General features: G+C 45.7%; 1 protein-coding gene across 2 annotated transcripts in view; it reads right to left on the bottom strand.

Moving 5' to 3' along the window:
* Nucleotides 1–22,304, bottom strand: part of LOC137434428 (potassium/sodium hyperpolarization-activated cyclic nucleotide-gated channel 4-like) — a 317,160-nt gene that overhangs the window by 31,980 nt on the left and 262,876 nt on the right. For both annotated transcript variants that reach the window (XM_068127406.2, XM_068127407.2), the window contains exons 5-6: nucleotides 14,107–14,253; nucleotides 13,667–13,907 (exon numbers count right to left, since the gene is read on the bottom strand). In XM_068127406.2, coding sequence (XP_067983507.1) covers nucleotides 13,667–13,907; nucleotides 14,107–14,253 — 388 coding nt within the window. The remainder of the gene's footprint in view (nucleotides 1–13,666; nucleotides 13,908–14,106; nucleotides 14,254–22,304) is intronic.

The following is a 22,304-nucleotide window of genomic DNA, read 5'->3' as shown; positions in this document are numbered from 1 at the left end:
ATCTGTGCATGAGAGAGATCAGTTTGCTTTGGAAGAATTCCCAGGAAGAATTGATGTCAGCGGCAGTGGAGATGGGAGACCAATCCAGACGATGTTGTCACCATTCCTCGGAAATCTACCATCACAGTTGATTTCCTGTGTTGTCACCATTCCTCGGAAATATACCATCACAGTTGATTTCCTGTGTTGTCACCATTCCTCGGAAATATACCATCACAGTTGATTTCCTGTGAAGCAGCACTGATGAAACAAAGCAGAACTTATTTTTTCACTCTATGACGTAGGCTCGTGAAAGAGCATGGTGACAGTGCGGGCAGTGGGGACAGGGTGGACAAGCACAATGATCAAGGGAATGAACAGACAGAGCAGGGAAGGTAAACACAGCAAACTACAAGTAACAGGTTTGGACTGTGTAGCGTTAATTGGGGTAAAAAGGGTCATGAGTAGGGATGGAGGATGACACGGCCTGGTGGTTGTTGCGTTGCCTGCTTTGAATCCCTGGATGGAGGGTTGGCAGGATGGCCTAGATGTACGCACACTCTCCTCCAAAGTGTCTATCCTGTGCTTGCATCTCAGCCCAGCTGTAAACTGTTATCGTGTTGTTTCACAGATTGGTTGGTTCATCAATGTGTGAGTTGTCCCTCAGATGAACATTAAACTGGACGTCCCATCTGCCAACATTAGTTGGTGGACGTTAAAGATCCCATGGTGCTCTTCACATAGAGTAGGTGACCTATAGTCGTTACCATGAACAAACTACAATTGCCTGCCCGAACATACAGAGAGCATTACATCAACGGCACAGCAACGCCCTCAGTCATTGATGTATCCCTCAACCCTGTGCTGAAAATGAAGGAAGAAGCCCAAGATGGTAAAGTTGGATTTAACAGCCTCAGGGAGGCAGTTCCACAAATGGTAGAAAAGAGGGACAAAAGAGTACAGGTGTGCAGCAATCCTGGATTTGGGAGGTTTAACCAGGAGGGGGCTATTTCAGTGTGACTTTCAGTTTGTAGTAAACTAGTCTGAGCAGTTGGACGTTGCTGTTGACCTTGAGTGAGAAGCATCATCAGAGTAAACAGAATGGCATTTTGAGCCACCACTCTTACCAACATCAGGTTTTTTTTCTTTGTTAGCTCACCTGGAACGTAGTTACAGGGAGCATATGAGATGGCGCATTATCTGTCAGTCTGTTAGTCCGTCAGTTTGTCAGTCAGTCAGTCCATCAGTTCGTCAGTTTGTCAGTCCATCAGTACATCAATATGTCACAATGTCAGTCCATCAGTATGTCACAATGTCAGTCCATCAGTATGTCACAATGTCAGTCCATCAGTATGTCACAATGTCAGTCCGTCAGTATGTCAGTCCGTCAGTATGTCAGTCCGTCAGTATGTCAGTCTGTCAGTACGTCAAAATGTCAGTCCGTCAGTCCATCAGTATGTCACAATGTCAGTCCGTCAGCCCATCAGTATGTCAGTCTGTCAGTACGTCACAATGTCAGTCCATCAGCATGTCACAATGTCAGTCCATCAGTATGTCACAATGTCAGTCCTCAGTCCATCAGTATATCAGTCCGTCAGTCCTTCAGTATGTCACAATGTCAGTCCATAAGTCCGTTCATCCATAAACACTTGCAACTTCTTCTCTGTAACTGCTGATGGGATTGTGACCAAACTTGGGTAAAATTATATTTGGTATGTTGTAACTCAACTTTGTTTGCAGCATTAAAAAATTTGGGGTCTCAGGGGGTCTACCAATGGTCAAAGTTGGTCCAGGTTTGGCCCCCAAAATAGGTATTTGCTTTTTATCTGAAGCCACACACACAATTTTGATGAAACTTGACCTCAACCTTCATTACCCGCGATGCCAAAACTAAAAGTCCTATTTTCACAAAACTTTGTAGAACTTCTGAGAACCGAGGCCTCCTGATGCCTTGAAAGTTCCCTTAAAAAATTGCATATTAAGGAGGTAAATTTAAAGGTCGAAGGTCGTTACAATTCCAGGATTGCTACTTTTGACTTTGACTTTGACTGAAAAAGTATCCACCCGATTTGGTTGTAACTTGGTAGGAATCATCTCTGCGTGGTGTTTTCCAAGTTCGGATAATTTACCTATTTCGTGGATCATCCACGCATACCAGTGGTATCCTGGTTCTACCAGGTGAGCCCAAGGACATTTCCTCTATTTTTATTTTATCTCAATTCCTTGCCCTGTGTATTACAAACTTGGCATTTAATATGGAATATATTTTTTTCCTTGACTTGGGTTTACTTTCTGAACTCGGTATATCAATCTGGTGAGTTTCTTTTACCCTTCGGTGATGTCTTTGTTGAAAGAACCATGTCACTGATTGTCTTTCGCAGCAAGAAGTCAATAACAGGATTATATCACAGGTGGCGTGACAAAATGTAAGGACAGGTACATTTGACGATTGGCTTCACAATCGGGTATATAAGGGTTGTTGCGTTCTGTATTAGTGGAAAACAACTGCTGCACATCTACAAAAGTTATTGCCGCTTCCCCTGGAGATGGTCCGTCAACTTGACAATGCTGTTTGTCATGGAGTGGTGGCTGGTGGCTTTACGAAATTCTGGCATGAAACAGCGTGCTATTGCTCGGCAGTATGGCATCACTCAAGGTCAGGTGTCAAAGATCCTGAAACGAAATGCTCAGAGGGGTGTCCCTACTCCAATACCGAGGCCAGGACGTCCCCGCAGAACCATAAGGAGGGATGATCGCCAGCTGCACAGGTTAGTCTGCAATGGCCGTGCCAAGTCAGCTAATCGGCTTAGGGCTGAGTGGCAGCAACTGACAAATGTGCCTGTATCCAGAAGGCTAGTCAACCAACGACCGGTTCAAGCAGGCTATAGTGCCAGGCGTCCCCTGAGAAAGCCACGCCTGACCAGACAACACAGCCAGCGCTGATTGCAGTGGGCCAGAGAGCACCGTCAATGGCAGCCAGGACACTGGAATCACGTGACCTTCAGTGACGAGTCTAGATTTCTGGTCTATCGTCAAGATGGCCGCGTCCGAGTGCGCAGACAAGTGCATGAAGCCCACAACGAAGATTGTATAGTGCCAAGAGTCCAAGGTGGAGGTGGTGGGGTGACCATTTGGGCTGCTTTTCATGCAGGGGGCAAAACTGACCTGGTTATTCTGAATGGAAACCTGAACCAGTTCAAGTACAGGGTCATTCTGGAAGAAACAATGCTTCCATTTGCTCGTGCAGCCTTTCGAGGAAACTTTGTCTTCCAAGATGACAATGCACGGCCTCATCGTGCTCGCATGATCCAACACTTTCTTGCTGACCGTGGTGTAGAGCATATGGAGTGGCCTGCCATGTCCCCGGATATGAATCCGATAGAGAACTTGTGGGCAGAATTAACGCGTCAAATCGACAACTTGGACCAGCAGTGCCTCTGTGCGTGAATTGCAGCAGGCTATTGTAACTGTATGGCAAGCGATTCCTGTCCAAACTTTGGCAAATCTCGTGAACAGCATGCCTCGACGTGTACGTGCTCTCCTGAATGCTCGTGGGGGTTACACAAAGTACTGAACTGTAATTTTACGTCCGTAATCCCAGTCATAATTTAGCTTTTGTTTTTGTTGAAAAAAAAATTGGCTAATGTGCAAAATAAAGAGATACTTCTGGAAAACGTACAGAAGTTTAATACAGTACTGTCCGTGAATTGAGTTCGATATCAGTTTACATCACTTTCAAGGATCAATTTATTTGCTTTGAAATGTCAAATGTGGTTTTTGTTTCTTTTAAAGGTCACATTAACAAAATCTAGAATAATTTCAACATAATTCCAATGAACTTTTGGTTCTAAGTCATCTTGAAAAGTAAGTTCACCCCCACAAAAAAAATATTCCATATTAAATGCCAAGTCTGTAGAAACATAGGGGCAATACCCTTGGCGCTCACCTGGTAGAATAAACAGTATACTGCACCGACTAAGGGTATTTTAAACCAATTTCAATGGTTGCTAGAAGCCAAGGCAACATATAGAATCATACCAACATAATTATAAGACTTTAAACAAACAAACAAACAAAAAAAATACCTATTTTGGGGCCCAAACCTGGACCAACTATGACCATTGGTAGACCCCCTGAGACACCGATTATTTTTTTAATGCCGTGAACAAACTTTAGTCACAACACAACAAATATCATTTGTGCCAAATTTGGTCGCAATCCCATCAGCGGTTTTGGAGAAGAAGTTTCAAGTGTTTACGGATGGAAGGACTGATGGATGGACTGACGGAATGACGCGCCATCGCATAAGCTCCCCTGAACCTCGTTCCAGGTGAGCTCAAAATCATCACGAAAAAGGCAATGGACGATGTTACACAGCAAGATCTCCTAAACCAACCTGAGTGATATTTGTCAAAGCTGCAACTAAACGAATATATATTGAATTTTTAGAGCGGCCTATCTTGTGGGCAAGGCGAACAAGAATCCACTGATGTGTTTCAGTACCAGGTAAACCATTCTGGGTTCAGCTTCCTCTGGACCAAGCAAGACAATTTTCTCCATATGAGTCGCGAGTGCAAGTGTGAGTGGTTATTCCACTCGTCAAGCTCATGATATTCACAGCTTGTCAAAACACAATTATCTTTGCTGCCAATTCTTCATGGTCTTCAGGTTGAAGGTCGGTACAGGCATTAACCTTTACCATATTTTTGCAAGCGCATTTGGAGATTTATACCTTTTTCATATACACATACGTATATATATATATATAAATAAGAAAGTGCATAGGAAGGTTTTCCATACAGTCCTTTCAGAGAGAGGGAGTGAGAGAGATCTGTCAGGATTGAAAGATATATTCCAAGAGTTTGATCATCTTGTGATTTCATCAAGGTCTGAAAAGATAGAAAAGGCTGCAGACTCCCTGTCTGAAGGATGAGGGATGTCACGGGAGAGGGTGGAGTCATTCAGTAAATAGATCAAGAGGATTTTCGAGAGTCAGAGATTGTTGATGAACATCAGGAATAAGACTGGGCCCAGAACACTGCCTTGGGGCACTCCAGCCTTATCAGGGAAAGGTGAAAGGATTTTGTTGATACCTCCACTGGGCTTTTAGTGGGGGGGCCAATGTTTTCCCGTTGAATTCAAATGTTAATTTGTGGACACTGGTTGGGTTGTCTTTAGGGATGATAGAAGTTGTAGAAAAAATATGTCTCCATTTTTTTCAAGTTCTTTATAGCGGCCGTTTTGGATTATCAAAATGGCGTTTGTTGAAAACCGAAATTGTCATTATCTTGGCTTCTAAATGACCTAGAGTGTTAATTTTGGTGTCCAAATGTACATATTTGCGGATACTTAATCCAATAAACACACATTTATACACCTACATATGATCAAAAGGGTTCTTATGGCAGCCATCTTGGATTTTCACGCACTTATGCCAACACATATATATTTTTTTCCATCATTTTCACTTCTAAATCACATAAAGGCTGGACTTTAGTGTTCAAATGTACACTTATAATGTCTTTGTGCAATATTTTTAGTTGGCAGTGTTCATTGTTACATTGAAGGATCTCCATCCTCCTCATCATCAGTGTTATCGATTCCCATGGGGCGCTCCTGACCCGTGTTACCACACACCTCTTCATCTGCCCCACACATACACATCTCAGAACAGTTGAGATGCTGAGACCTGCATGAGCAGTGAGACATGCATTGGGTCTTCTTGCAGTTACATTTGATTAGATGTGTGATGGCAGCTGGGGCTGGAGGGTCCTTGGTTGTGATGGGCACCAGCTGATCTCCTTCTGCTCTCCATCCATGTTCTGTTGGTTGTGGAAGCTGGGGGTCCGGTACATCAGCCTGATGCCACACCATGGCCTGGAAATGTGCACGAGCAATGGCTTCATGTAAAGCTCCCCGTGTTGGTGGCAGCTTCTGTGCCTCTAGCTGTTTCTTGGTAAACAGTCTCCACCTCAGCTTGCCCACATCCACAACTGTAGTACGAGGCTCATACAGCTGGCATACAAATGCCTCAATGTCACTTTCTGTGTCAGCTCTCAGCTCCTCAGAGGCCCCAAGGTCATGAAACGCAGATACCACCTCAACAGAGCACCTATTGAGGGCTTGCCAACATGTGAGCTTTCCCTTGCCGGCAAACCGACCAGTCTGGTCTGCTCCCGTGAATGCATGGAATCCTGGTAGGGCTGCAGCCTTCCTGACACCAAGTTCATGTACTATTGGTTCCAGTGAGATTTGCCTCTTCTTGTTCCCCACACCCGTGATGAAGTATGTGTCTTTGCATAGTTCATGGTACCGGTGGAGTGCTAGGATGAATACATCAGTATCAGGTGACTGAATGTACAGCTGTGTTGCACCTCTTCGGACGCATCTAGACTGTGAAGAAAGATCCTCGTATCAGCCTCCTCCTGGGAGCTACGGAGATGCTGTACATCCATGCAGTTGGAGAAGACATCCTGCCTTGAAGTGACGATGAAGACCTTGGTAGTCCCCTCAAAGTGACACAGAGCTTTCTTTGCCAGATAGACAGTTAGCTCATCTTTGGTGTTGGTGTGCGACAGGAACTGTTTTGCTGTCAGTTTCCCAATCGGGGTGCTGTCTTGAACGTGGTAAGCAGTGGGCGGCTTGCCACCTTGGCGCCTCTCCCGTGTGGCCTCTTTCAGTGAATTTGGCAGATCATATCGGTCAAACACGAGGTGGACTTCATCATACCCGTTGGTCTTGCAGTCCAGTGTTGCATTGAAATGGCCAGCCCACTGGGCACATGTTTTGACCCATTGTGGCTTACCCATTGCTTGCACTAATGCCATGCCGTCTATGACAGTCACCTTCTTGGGAGGGGGTGGAGTATGTTCAGGATTGTCGTCGTCTGGCTGCTGACCAGTGCCAGTTGACTTCTTGGGTAGATCTTCTAGGATGCCCATGAGCTTGCTTTTGTCTGTGCATGGTAGTAGTGTCCCAGCCATTGCAAAGAGGGTTCGTGGAAGCGCGGTGAATTCATATTGACCTATGGCATCCTTCAAGTTGATCTCTGGTCGTGAGCGGGCCACGATCAGCATGCGCGCAAACAGTGACCTGTCGTCTTTCAGCTCTACAACCTTGTCTGCCAGTTTGTGCTTCACAGCTTTCCTGGCACTCTTCCACATCTTCAGTTTGACCTTTCCCATTCTGGCCCAAAGGTTGATTTCATTTGTGTTGATGCGCTCTGCAACAAACGTGTTATACGCTTTCTGACCAATCTCATCTTGGTTGCAGACATCCTTCTGTACTTCAGCTGGCATCACCACCTTGGTGATGATAGTCGTCAGGTCTTCACCCTCATGCGTCATGGGATTCATGGACTCTCTGATCACATTCTTCAGTCGACGAATGTTGTCTTCCTGCCGAGCCCAGACTGTGGTTGATAGGTCGTGGTGCTCCTTGCGTGTAGCTGATTGTGAGCCAGCCATCTGACGGGCTTCTTCAGCAAGCCTACTCAGCTCTGGTGCTGTCAGAAAGAACCTTTCGCGGGCACTGGCATTCTGGGTAATGCCCACAATACCCCCTGTCACCTTCATGATCCTGTTGATGTGCTCCAGTGCATGGTCCACACCTACAGCACAGAAGGGGATTTCATTCTTATGGACACTGAAGTTCCCATCCATGAACTCTTGGTAGATCCCTGGATCTGTCATCTTCAGGGCCTTCATCTCTGCAAGGTACCGGGGAGTCAGCCTGGCATATTTCTGTTTGTCATGTGCAAAGAAGTATATGCACATCTCATCCAGTGAAGACAGGTGAAGCTCAAATTGTCCATCACGGGTGGCACGGATGAATGTGTATATCAGCATTATCATCCGCATGTAGCGTCGCACAAACTTGAACAGTGGACTCTTGGCTTCTTTCCTCTCATCAAACTTTGCCATGGCCTCCAGGACTTCGTTTGACTCGAGGACAGCTAGCATGTTGTTCTGCGCGCTTGTCATCTCCTCTCGGTTGTGTAGATGACAGCTCTGGGCAACCTGTTGTGCTGACTGGGTACATGGGCCCCTCAGATGGGGATGCTCTTGGAAGAATTCGTCCACATAGAAGTCGAAGAGGGCTTGGACAGTGGTGATGTGGGCCTCCAAAGCCCTCTTCATGTGCTTGGCTTCCAGTATTTGTCTGGTCGTTGTTGGGCCATAGATATCAGCCTCAGACCAAGCCTCGTCAAGACCACTGTCCTCTATGGCATTCCCAGCAGCCCTCAGTGCAGCCATCACAGTGTGCATCTCCCCTAGTCGCAGTACCCACTTGCCTTTGCAGTCATCTCTGGTCATCGCCAGCTGTTTGGCTCGCTCATACAGGGCCATGTCTAAGGTGATCACTGTCTTCCTATCGGGACCCATGACCATGCAGTTGATTTGCTGTGTCTGTTTCAAGACTGTTATCAGTGTTTGCCATTCATGGGCTGGTGCTGCTACCAATGGCAGGGCGTTGACCTCTGTCAGAGGCTTCGAAGAGGAGAGCAGTGAGTTGTAGGCTGTCCAAGTTGGGATATCGTGATGCTTGATCCTACTGCCAGGTGGTTGTTTTGGATCGTGGACGAGTGACCCAACAGGGTCAGCATGCTGGGGTTCTGCAGCTTGCAGCTGGTCATCTGGTGGGATGATGTCGTCTTGTACGTCCTCAGCTTCAGCTGTTCGCATGATTGTGCGTGAAAGTAGCCACACTGTGTCCGTCGCAGAGTACGGCTTGGTGACATCTGGGTTTGACCGTGTCTTGAAGCTATACGTGGTACCTGTGGCAGATTGTTTGTTTGGTGCTTGGCAAGGAACAAAGTCTGGAGCAGTCAGAACCTTGAGTGAGCGGTGTCTGGCCTTTCGGTCATGTAGTGTCAGTGTTCTATGTTCATCTGTGGAGGGTGCATGTTCCCGTCGTTGGTAGAGTGCCCAGGCTGTAGCATGGAGTGTCCGCTTCCCATCAGGTGTGTCTTCATTGAAGTCACTGTTGTCCACTGCAAAGAAGACAAACGTCCCTATGCACATGGTTCTTGGAAAGTATACACCCTGTTCTGTCGTAGACTCTATGACTGAGTTGGCCAGCTGTGTCTCCAACCGCAAGATCCGACTATAATCAACAGACAGACCGAACCCATGCAGGAAATCCAGAAGCTTCTTGTTTCTGGTGGACTGATGGACTACAATGGCAACGGCAAGCTGCTGTGGCCATTCTAAGCGATGGCGGAATGGTGCATCTGGCTCTTTGGGCTTGTACGTGACTTGGCGTTTTGACTTGTAGCCGTACATGATGTTCTGACTGATGGTTATAACATCTCGATGAATAGTGGCTGAGCGCATAGTCTCTGGCTCAATGCTCGTGGCTGGTCCTTCCAGTAGCCAGCGGAGGAAAGCATAGAGTACTTTGGGTACATGCTTTTCAGCATCATCAGTGTTTATTTCTCCTTCAAATTGCCATGGGTGCTTGTTCTGACAAGCAATGGCACTGCGGAGAACAGAGGCACTCTCAAACAGTTGTTCGATGTTTTTTTCATTTGTCTTCGTCATTGCATCTTCGACAGCTGCATCACGCACGGCAGTGGAGAATACACAGTCTGACTCGTTTCGACGTTTTGGTTTCATGAAGTGAACGTCATCAATGTGAGAGTTGATTTTCTCCTTCATGCCTTGGGTAGTAGGTGATGGGACATTGTGCACACCATTATTGTCAAGAATCCTGGAGTAAACCGACTTCAGGTCAGACATGTTGAGAATTTCACCAGCTTGGAGTAGAGAGCGAACAAGGCTGACAAACTCAATGTCTGCGGCTATTTTGATAACATTAGTTTCTTGCAGTATGTGTTCTTTGTCATCACTTGATGTCCCACTCTTGGGAGCACGTTGGACATTCTGCACCCAGCATGGGAGATGATACTTGACGTCGATCGCATGAGCATCATGTGCACTGATGGCAGCACTCAGCTGAACTTTCCACTTGTGGTTGCTGCCTTCTTCAACAGCTTTCTTCAGCTGTTTACCTGCGTTGAACGTGCATACAACATGTACATTTTCCTTAGTGACCTCTTGACAGAAGAAACAAAGGTCTCTGTTGAATGGAGTTGATGATGAACGTGTGAAGCGAAGAGTCTCGTCTTGCGTAGAACCTGAGGTACTTGCAGCGGCAGGTGCAGAAGAAGGACGTCCACACCTCTTATGAAGATGCTGGGTGTCGCCATGTTCGCAGGCTTTCTGGTGGCGAACTCTAGCACACTCCAGGTGAGCAGTGTTGCATGTAGATCCATAACATGCCCGGTGCCACTTTGCTTTATTGTTCCTCAAGTCAGTGGCAGTGAAACAGCTTAATCGTTCGCTGATCTGTTTGAAGTCGGCATCACCATATCGTGCCCTCTCCTGGATGAACTGGAGAAACTTTGCATATGAGCCCAGTGCTGGCTCAGTCACTAGTGCACCTTGGGGATCCTGGCACTGAATGCAAAGTGTGAAATCAGTTTCTTTCTTGGTTTTCTTGCTTTTTGGCTCCATCATAGCTCAGGGTCACGAATCTGGAACATACAAATAACAAATAACAATTAAGATAGATGTGCATTAAGTTAGATTTTGGACACTGGTTCGGCTGTGCCATAAAAACCTATTTTTATCCCTTGTAGGTTATTAAAGAAGGTTTCATTCAATTCTCTATCCCCAAAAATGTACAACTGGACACCAGAATCGAAACTCTAGGTCATTTAGAAGCCAAGATAATGGAATTTTACGTTTTCGACATCCGCCATTTTGAAAATCCAAAATGGCCGCCATAAAGAACTTGAAACAATTGGAGACATATTTTTTCTAGAACTTATATCATCCCTAAAGACAGCCCAACCAGTGTCCAAAAATTAACAAGCAATTTCACCGGGCATTTCAATCTGCTACATTGGCCCCCCCACTATTTCTTCTAAATGCCGAATGGCTGAATTAAATGAAACTGTGTTCGAGCTGAAAACGCTGCTTCTTCTTCCCCCCGACAGGATATGTGTCTCGCGGTTTCTTAAAACGGCTTTGTGATCAATTAGCAGAAGTACCCGGCATTGCCGAAGGGAGGAAGGGATAGGGGGAGGGGGAAGGGGAGGGGGGAGTGGAGGGGGAAAAGGGAAGGGGAGGGAGTAGGGTGGAGGGGGAAGGGGAGGGGGTAGGTTGGAGGGGATAGGGTGGAGGGGGAAGGGAGGGGGAAGGGGAAGGGGGGGAAGGGGAAGGGGGAGGGAGAGGAAGGGGAGGGGGGAGGGAGAGGGAGGGAAGGGGAGGGGGAAGGAGAGGGGGGGAGGGGAAGGTGAGGGGAGGAAGGAGAGGGCCAGTCAACAATGACGTTGCAGTTCTCATGGTAGGAGAGCAGCACAACAATCGCGACATCGTCCTGCATCTTCGCAACAACAGCACGAAGCGGGTTTCGGAGACTCACCGATCCTGTTACACCCTCCAGTACCGGCGTTGCCGGGTGGGGGAAGGGAGACCCGTACATTCCCAACCCGTACATTCGCCCTCTCGACTCAAGCTCACTCGGACAAAAGCCTCACACAAATTACACCGTGAAGGCCCAATGGCCATGTCTATGCCACAAATCAAGTACGTGAGCGAGTCTGGCGCACTGAATTGAAAATATATAGAACGCTCATACTCCGTGAAAAGTGTAGCCGCCGTGTCGCCATCTTGGTTAGCACGACTCGACCGTCTCGCTTCGCGGATCTCGTTTGTTTTGAACATGTCCCAGATTTTAAAAGCCAGACAACCAGAAAACTGTTAAAATGCCATTTTGTGCGACAATAAACTGCTCCAATCGGTTACGGAATGGTTGTGGAAAGACGTTTGACAGCTGTTTCAAAGACGTTTAATTCATATCGCACAAAATCGACACAAAACACGATCGCACAAAAGGTGAAAAAACGCAATCGCTTTTCGCTCTGAATTACGTGCAAACGCGTAATGGAAATCACCATCGCCCAGCATCGAGTGCCAACCAAGATGGCGCCCGGTAGCTGCATCTCCACCTATGTGGTGTGAATGGCAATGGTCATTCTATATATTTTCAGTTCAATGGTCTGGCGGCGAGGATGGAACATCACGTGATCGCTCTGAGCGAATCAGCGCGCTGCTGTGGCACAGGCTGCGATTCAGTGTATAATGTTCCTCGCTGAAATGCGCTAAGTTAAATATGAATAAAAAATATGGATCTCGTAATCGGAGGTCATTTTTAGGTAGGCCATGTCCTTCCCAGGCTCAATGGCCATGTCTATGCCAAATATCAAGCACGTGGGCCTCTCCGTTTAGGAGTCTATCGGTAACATATACACACACACACACACACACACACACACACACACACACAAACTGTGTTTTATTTATATAGATTTGTACATGACCCTAGGCCTAGGGTTTTCCCAAACACTGAAACGTTTCACGCGCGCAAGAATGTGGGAACAAGGCGACACGTTTCTTAAGAAATAACACATGATTATGAAAAAAGGAATAAAGGAATGCATCTAGGTACAGTAATAGAAAACTCTGGGGCACGAGCACACCACCACCTTGACTCACAACATGGGTGGGGCGTCGGGGCAGGGAAGTTATTTTAAAGGACACAGGGTATGAAGGTCTTCACTGCAGGCAGCACTGGTCAGTTCAAAGGTCACGGCATCAGATGAGCTCGCACACCTCAATTCTAGATAGTGCAGCCCATGATTACAACGCAAAGATAAGTGTCTGTCTCACTGCCACCCTCGACTGCCACTGGCCCGACTGACTTCTCACTCTGGCTAACTGCTAGGGCCCGAGCGTGGCAATTTTTTAACCTCCTGGGGTTATTGTGTTGGCTGTTGGCTTATTGGCTTCGCCCACAGGGCCCCTCGCTTCCTGCCAGGCTCCACCAATCATGCGGCACGCAGCTGCCGCCATGATAACATCACGTGGGTTGGCTGGCATCACGACGTCCCCCGAACCATCACCGACCGCGGAGAGGTTTTTATAGCCACACACAGGACTCTGACACATCCAAATCCTTCCTCCTGGTTTACGGAGAGACCACGTACGGCTTACACATACCTGTCTAATCTCTGTCAACTATATCGCCTCTCATGGCATACATAAGAACAGGACAAACTCACTCTATCAGGTCCCTGGTTACAGAAAAAGCTACAACCTACACGAACACATGGTCCAGGCTAACTTAATATTCAATTCTCCTCAGGTAGCGTTTCCTCTGCTCCTTAATTGGTCCGTCAATCCAGTCCCCATAGGTTACACGTACTTTTCCAGCAATCACCTTCTTGTGAAACTCCCAACATCCAGTCTCTATGCTCACCTCTTTTACATTATTCCTCTTTCATCCTGTTCGAGAAACCTTCCCTAATCTTTTCAGTCCTGCTCTTATATCAAGGGCTTTCGATTCACAGTGCACCATCACTACAGGTGATGTGACGTCACTACAGGTGACAGCATCCTCCATCCCTTCCTGTGGTGTGGGGGACAAGCAGTGCATGCGATTCCAAACTGATAAAACGTTTTCCAAGTAGTACTTTCATCGTTTGTAATTGTTTCAGTAGTTTTTTGTTTGTTTGTTTTTTTCGATTCCCCACGTACTTTTATGCATCCTTCATCATTCATGATGCTATTTGTGTGTGTGTGTTCTTTCCTTTTATCGTTTGGAAACGTTTCCGACTGACCTCCAAAGTACGCCCCGTCCGAAAGCTTCGTCTCTTTGCTCCCACGAGTGAGGACGCTGACGACGCCATGTTGTATGAAGTACATCTTTTTCCCTACCGTGCCTTCACGCACGATACAGTCGCCTGGCTGGAAGACTTCGAAGTGAAGTTTGCTCAGCATTACAGACACGAAGTTGGGGTCTGCATTGGCGAAGAGTGGCATCGAGGCAACCAGCTTCCGGCAGTTGTAGCTCACAATTTCCTTTGGGGCAGGTGGGAGAAATGGGGAGGAAGAATAGTTTTTGGGATGAATACGGTGAAATTAACAAATATTTTTTAAGAAAATGAAACAAACGAGAAGTTGGGTAGTTTGACGCAAACCGAAACCCGTCAGGGCCGGTTAAAGGGAGACGGTGAACCGGAAGGTGGAGGGTCTCTACTGGTAGGAGGACGTAGTGTACCTGACGTAGGGGCTCGCTCAGCTCTCCCAGGATACTATCCTCGTCAAACATCTTTCCCTGGTAGCGATGCTCGTAGTACTCGTGTATGCGGTGCCTTAGATCTGCAGGTAGCTTGTGGAAAGACATGTATTGTTCTACCTGTTTGTACTGACAACCACAAAAGGAAAGGAGATTTAGTTAGTCACTGAGTATTAAACATTGAGACTGGTTTTCTTTTAATACTTCAGGTATCAGTGCACACTTCAAGAATAGCACAAAATGTAGCAAGAAAGAAAACTGCAGAGTGTAAAATAGATTTCAAATGTCAACAAAGCGACTTGCATTTAAAGGTCAGAAACAACGTTTTCGGTCAAAACACAGGAAATTCTGTCATTAATCGATTTTATATGTTGTACAAGAGTCCACTGTGACCAGCACCATTGCAATGATGAATCAACAAACTTTTAGCCAACATGATGGTACAAGACAACCTTATACGAGTAGGTCAAAACAAATCCTTTTGTGACGTGAATGTGAACGAACTAATGAATGTCGATTGAATGTGAATGAACTCAAAATGTCGATGGATGCATCAATCCATAGATACACATGCATCACTTACATCAAACTAGAAAGAGCAATCAGAGATTGCAGACCCTCACCAGGACGTGTTTTCAGTGGTTTTTAAGGCTTTTGTTAAGGCTTTTAAAACAAATTTTGCGGCCGAACCACATGAGAATTTCTCCCGAGATGATGCTCAAGAAATTTGATCTTGATCGGATTAAGTTTTGTACTTGTCGAATTATGACGTCATAATGGAGGCACCTATGTCATCATCATTAACATGTTATTTCCCATGGAGAGTTCTTTACAATGAGCCATGTCTCAATTTTTTTCTATGCAGAGCTTTCGAAGATATCGCGGTGCAAGGTTTTTCGGTTTTTAAAAGATGGCGCCAATACCACGTGACCAATGACGTCATCATTATCATTAAAAAATTCTACAGGTGCAGTTGCACCTATGCTGAAAATTTCCTGTCAATCAGACCAACGGTTGCAGAGAAAATCCTATTTATTCTGTGCGGACAAACAAACAAACAGACAAACAGATGAAAAATCACTCACAGGGCGACACTTGGCAAAACAGAACAAAGTAGAATAGCACTCGGTAGAGCATCCTTTTGACCTCAAAAAAAAATAGTGGTTGAATTCTGTGACTTGATATACAAATCGTCTTCAAATTTTAAGTTAAGCTGATGAAGATTGACAATTTTAGAAATCTGGTCTATGTTGACCTTTTGGCCTATGTTGACCTCAAATAGTTGGTGGTTGGTTTCAGTTTTCTGATTTGAAAATCCTATTCAAATTTCAGGTCAATCGGATGAAAATTGAGGATTTAGAAATTTGAAAAAAAGTGGTGGGCCTTTGGCCTATGTTGATCTTGTGACCTATGTTGACCTCAAAAATAGTTGTTTGACTGAATTCAGTTAACCGATATGAAAATCCCATTCAATTTTCAAGTCAATCAGATAAAAATTGAGAATTTTAGAAATACGAAATTGTTGTTGAGCTTTGGCCTATGTTGACCTTTTGGCCAACGCTGATCTCAAAAATTGTTGGTGGTTGAATTCAGTTAGCCGATATGAAAATCACATTCAATTTTCAAGTCAATCGGATGAAAATTGAGGATTTTAGAAATTTGAAATTGTTGTTGACCTTTGGCCTATGTTGACCTTTTGGCCTATGCTCATCTCAACAATAGTTGTTGGTTGAATTCATTTAGCCGATATGTAAATTCTTTTCAAATTTCAAGTCAATTGGATGAAAATTGCGGATTTTAGAAATTAATAAAAAGTGGTTGACCTTTGGCCTATGTTGACCTTTTGACATCAAATTTATAGGATTTTGTCGGACCACGAACTCTACCATTTGGTGAAGTTTCGTGAAGATTGGTTAGAAACTGTGACCTGTAGGCAAGTATAAGTGAGTGGACAGACAAACACATACACACAAATACACAAACCACAGTGATCGACATACTTGCAAAATTATTTTTAAAATTTGCCAAATAACAAACGGACTCAAATGTAATTCCTTCTCCTCTGGCGAGGGTAACTAGAACGGCACTCAGTAGAGAGCATACCTCTGCCTGGTTGGCCACATCAAAAAAAAAAATTATGCTAGCTGGATCCGGATCTTCGCCAAAATTGAATCGATTCTTCCTTCTCACACACACAACGGGTCCGCCAAGTTTCATCCAAATCCATCCACAACTTTTTGAGATATCCTGCTATCGATCGTTTTTGGCCCCATCTCCCAATGTTGAAGAATCACTTTAAACAATTCTAGTAGCCGGATCCGAAACCGGATCTTCGCCAAAATTGAATCATTTCGTCCTTGTTACATACGCTACATCTCTGCCAAATTTCGTCCGAATCCGTCCACAACTCTTTGAGATATTTTGTTTACAAATGGACAAACAAACAGACAGACAGACAGGGGTGAAAACATAACCTTCATCCACCTTTGGTGGCGGAGGTAATGAACAATTGTTTTACTCTGTGCTTCGAGGCGAGAAGACACATAATTACTCTTTTATGGAAAATGTTTTTCGAGTTTGTTTTATCATCAAAAATAGACCAAAGTGAACACACATTCATGTTAAAAGATTGACCTTTAAAACCTACCTTATGAAGGGGGACAGGTATCTGTACAAACGCACAAACTCACATTGCGTTTTATATGTTAGAGGTCATATAGTATTATTCCAAAAATTGTCCAAATAAATGATTTCCTTCACTTTTAATGATATATAACTGTATTGTAAAAAGTCATTGTATTTTTATTTTAAAGAAATACGAACAGACAAAGGAAAAGTGTTAAGGTGCATCATGATCCCCGGGGCCACAGTGTCCACGGGGTCATCATTCACTGGGGGAAAAGAATCCTGGCATTTCAACTTTTCCATAATACATACGAGCAAACACTAACCGAGAAGGTCTGCTTTCCCCATACTTCTTTGAGCAATATACCATATTTTAAAATCATGCATTAATACACCTGCTGCATATCTATTGTTCATTCCAGGTATCCTGCTAAGCATGACAGACTCCCAGTAAATACAGATGCTCTGCACAGCACAGGGCGCCCAACTCAAATGCTGCCACCGACGACATTACAAGGCGAAGCACAGCTGGGGTTTTCCAAAAATAGTTCTTATTCTACTCCATACATTTCTATCGCCTTTGCTTCGAGGCTGAGCTCAAAGTTGGGCGGCACAAGCGCTCCAAACATTCCCACAAGGCTTGGATCGCCCCTGCAGGGATCAATTGGCAATATGGCGCCTTCCAGTTTCCCGGGGCAATGCCACTGCCGAAGCCCATTGGGTAATTGATTGAAGACAGAACATATAGTAAGAAATGCACCAACAGAAATAGAAACAAAGGTGATGAAAATATAAACACTGAAAAATATAGCACAAGTATATCAAATATGCTGCCCACCAAAACACATTCCCTTTATGTCATGGTTTCCCCAGCATCTCAAACTGCTCATCATCATCATGATTGCTTGCTTGGCACTAACTGAATTCCAAATTATCTGCAGGGGTCAAATGTATGGCCTCATTACCATGACTCAAATTTCCCATGGTATTCCCTTGGGGTGGCCACGTGTAGGCAATCAGCATTCCCACACGGGCGCCCGTGGGCATCGCAGGGCACTCATTTCCGCCCAAGGGGAATGCCCAGTTGGGCACAGTGCTTCCCTATGGGAGGGAATCGGGGAAGAGTCGGGAACTAAGATTCCAATGGGATGCTCATGTGACTCATTTGTGCCCATGGGAAAACCCAAGGGATTAGTTGCTTCCCTATTGGAAATTATGTTGGTCCTATTGGGAACTCTTCACGTTTTCCCAATTGAACATTTCCAGTGCCCACGGTAAGTGTCTGTCCAATGGGGAACTGACACTGGTCATTATGAGTGACAATATTCCATGTGCATATAAGGACCCTTCACTGGTTTACAACTGCTGTAATAACCCCACTCATGGCTGATAAGAAGGGGGTCGCTGCCTCGGGGCCCGGGGTCCGTTGATCGAAACTCATCAGCTTGTCCTCACTTCTTCATCATTACATAAATGAAGAGTCATGGCCGGGGAAAGATCAAGTTATGCTTTGTTTGAAGTCCCAAGTTCTTGCGGGGTCAGCCGGGGGAAAGTGTGCCTCAAGTGTTTCACGAACCGGCTGGTCATGCGTGACTAAGGTTAGACTAAGACTTGAGGTTAAACTTAAGGTTAGACTTGGGTTCGACTAAGGTTAGGATAGCAATTTGTAATTTGCCCAGGGTGTCGGTAATAGCTTGCAGACTCTTCGCGAAGGACACCGTTGGAGATTCAAACCCAGGCTAGAAAAGTAAAAGCAGCACTGAAAGCGCCGCCGACACACGGACAGACACGAACCTCAACCTGAATAATCGTTTTATTAATACTTGATTTATTTACTATTCGACACTTATACTGTGAGCTAAAAAGGTGCTGCTGTGATTTTGCTTTGTTTATAAGCTTGTTGCAGGATCATAGGATCCTGGGTTTGAATTCCGGTCGATCGCTGAATTAACGCCAGGAAGGTTGACTCAGCCTGTCATCCTTCTGAGGTCCGCAAATTGAGTACCGGTTCACTGGTAATTCCCTGTGTGTCGCAAGAGGCGACTAACAGGGTTGGCGGCAGGAAGGGCATCCGGCCATAAAACATTGCTTCAAAAAGGGGACCATGGTGCCTGAAAAAGGCCAACCCCTGCTCTGCGGAGAAAAATGGCCTCTAAAGGTGGTTCTATGAGCTTGTTGCTGTTCTAATTTGGATCTTCATTAAAGAAAGTTATTTTTTAAAGTTACATAAGAGAGGGATTTGGTGGGAGAGGGGCAAGCGTGGTCTGCGCGGTTGTTTCTCCCGAGCCTGAGCCTGTCTCGATGCCCCCTGGCCCCAGTCAAATTGAAAGAGGATTTTAAAAAATTCAACAGAGGAATTGGGTAAAATTATAGTAGTTGTTTTAGACATCACTTCCCAATTTGTGCTGAGGACGTGACCAAATCCAGTGGACAAATCAAACGATTGGTTTTTATCAACTGACATTTGACAAAGGTGGGCGAACCAAAGGTGGGCAGGCAAAGTGAAATAGTTGTTTTGGGAGTTAGCCCTTCATCAGAGAAAGGTATTAGGTATATGTATGCATAGCGTCCCCTGCTCCGCCAAAGGGTGAATGTGTGAAATATCAGTTCTATGTTGCATCCCACGGTAGTCATGGTTGCACACCTTTGTCAACTTACAGTTTATAAACCCAATCGTTGTAACAGTTGTCGAGCTGTTTTGGTTCTCCGGGCTCGTCTGGTCGGAAAGCGTTGGGACAAGGTAATATCAGAAATGAGATGTAACGCTGCTCTTGCGTTAATGCAATGCAAATAGACACTGGCAATCAACACCAATCAGTCTGAATGCCAAATGTGGCATCATTGGAAAATAATAGTGCAGAACACTGTGCCGTGTGCCAGGCCAAGTGTTTTGAGGGTAAACTACTCCGGTACATACATCTTGCACAAGGTAGGCGAGGATCATTCATGGTGCGGCACGTTGGTGGATAACATCAACAGGACCAGATGGAGGTATGCCAATTGCCAACCGCCGTGGCAATCCAGGAGAAGATGATGTCGACGAAGGGATAATTCCCAAAACGTCAGCTTCTCTTTGCTTCCTAGGGCGGTTAGCATACCTCAATCAATGCCCTGTTGATTTCATCCATTATTCAACATGGCCGACGATACACATCGACACTTGCCTTCACCAGCAAGACTAGTTATTCATTATACGTTGGAGGATCGGCTGCGGAAATGATTCTTGGGTGATGGCAATTTGATCTCGAAGCAGCCTTTGTATCATTGTGTTGTAGCCACGACATTATACAGCAGCCCGAGGCAGCAGGTGCTGGATCCTGAACGTGTACGGCACAAAGTTGTAATAACAGTAGTGATAGGTAGTACGGTGATAAAGAGATTACATATAGGTTGATAGAAATCTATATAGAATTGGATGGCGGACCTCTGCCAAAAAGGGGGTGATGGGGGCAGTGGCTGAATAGGAAAAAAGGACAGATAGAGGGCAGATGAAACTAGATTTTAAAAAAACAGGACAACGGAAATGAAACTCTTAGACTCGGTGTGTTAAAGGTAAGGTTAATGTTCCAAGCAATAACCATGTCTGACGGATTAGAGCAAGCTATGACAAGATGCTGCAGTGGCCAATTTTAAATGGAAAATGTTCAATATATTGAACAAAAAGTGGAACATGTCTACACACACACACACACACACACACACACACATATATATATATATATTGTTGCGGTTTTTAGAACCCACACTTGTATATAAACTCTTGTAATTCTCATCATTAAAGGTTAAAGGTATCACCCCATAGTTAGGCCACAAGCAACACGTAGGTCACCATAGAATTTCAGTTATTTCATTATTATGTGTTAAGATAAGGCCGTGTTCCCAATAGTTGAATCTGCGTTGCGTCAATCAAATAAGAAGTAGGCCCATTTCATTTCGTCCATTTTGCGACCTCCCTCTCCAAGCAACGCCATTACGCGCCTTTGTTAGCAGCGTTCGCTGCCTTGAGCTGAAGCTCGCTCAAACGACGCCATAAGCCATGCGGTTAGGCCCGAGAAAAGGGGCGGAACGGCAAGAAGAAGGTGTGGCCACGTCATCCAGCCGTCAAAGGCATGGCCGGTAAGCCCTCACCAGCCAACCAGGGCTGAAGGAACATCGCTGGCAGGCGTGGCTTTTTGGGCGCGCGGAGTGATCGCGCGGAGCATTATAAAAAGGCGAGCGCAAAGCCCTTTGACGGACTTTTGATGAGAGCGCTGGTTGTAACGGGTCTGATACAGAGCTCACCATTGTAACAGGACTCAGATGGGAGAGAGCGCATTTCAAAGACCTTGGAGGACTTGTCAGAGGCGCGCTTGTTGGAGAGATACGGCAGCATTTGTCAAGGACTCACTCTTTGGCGCTGATTAAGAGAACTTTGGAGAGGGGGCGTTTAGCACGAACGTGCAAATATTACGTACGCAGGACACTAGCTTCCCCCCGCTATAGATAAGGTCCGGTCACGTTCCAATATATGCAGAGCTGCCTGCTGGGTTTCGCGCACTGGACTGGAGCCGACTGGAGCCTGGACCCCATCGCCGGACCTTCCACCCTACCAGCTACAATCCCCGTGTGAGTGTGTATGTTTGTCCTGGGGTATGAAGCATAAGACTGTATTAAGACTGCCCTGTGTCCTGCTTCTTCCTCTTCCTTTCCTGTACATTCCTTTTGTTTCCTCTTCTGCTGTACATTTGTGAATAAACCGATCTTTGTTATTCCTACCTTCTGGTTTCCTCTCCATCCGATCGCATCCGTCCTTTCTATCATTGCGTAAACGTGGCACGATTGAAACTGCTAGAATCGGGTTTAGTCCCTGTTAACGGCTCGGATCGCGGATTGCTATCCGCTCGGCATATTCCATCATATCCGTGGTTCGAGCAGGAGTTATTTCCCTGCTTTACGGTCGGGTTAGTAATTAGGTATTTGGGACCAAATTGACCAATCACCCTACCTAATACCGACCTGAAGGAGCGTATAACTTCTAAGGACTCGGGTCGGCCAGACAAAAAGACAAGGGGATTAACCCCCCCTTGATAAGGGGAGCGCCGACCCCCGGGATCCGTAACAATTGGTGTCAGGAGTGGGATTTGGACCCGAACCAAATTTTTTATACATCTGAAAATTTTTGGTCAAAATTACGAGCGGTCGAAATTTTCATTACCATCTAAATTGAATCGTGCCATGGATAACCAAGGCGATCGGATGCCAGTGGGTGAAAATGAGGGGGTAGAGGAAGGGTTAGAATCAACCCAGGACCCCAGGGAAGAAGTGGGAGAGATGGAGGAGGAAAGTGATGAAGGTGCGGTAGTGGGGGTTGCAGGCGCACAAAATGGCGGTGCCACGCACATGGCCGCGGTAGCCGAGCCCGCAGCACCAATAGATATGGGCTTATTTATGACCCACATGATGGCCTTTATGGTCAAAATGGAGAATAGCCTCAACGGAGAATAGCCTCAAAAAATAAAAGGAGTGGGCAACTGAACACCAGAGGGGAGGAAATAAAAGACTTGGGGGACAACTCC

The sequence above is a fragment of the Myxine glutinosa genome, chromosome 10 (assembly GCF_964187855.1).
Source record: "Myxine glutinosa chromosome 10, kmMyxGlut1.1, whole genome shotgun sequence".
Classification (NCBI taxonomy): Eukaryota; Metazoa; Chordata; class Myxini; order Myxiniformes; family Myxinidae; genus Myxine; species Myxine glutinosa.
The sequence above is the reverse complement of the archived record's forward strand: the minus strand, read 5'-3'. Positions and strand labels throughout refer to the sequence as shown.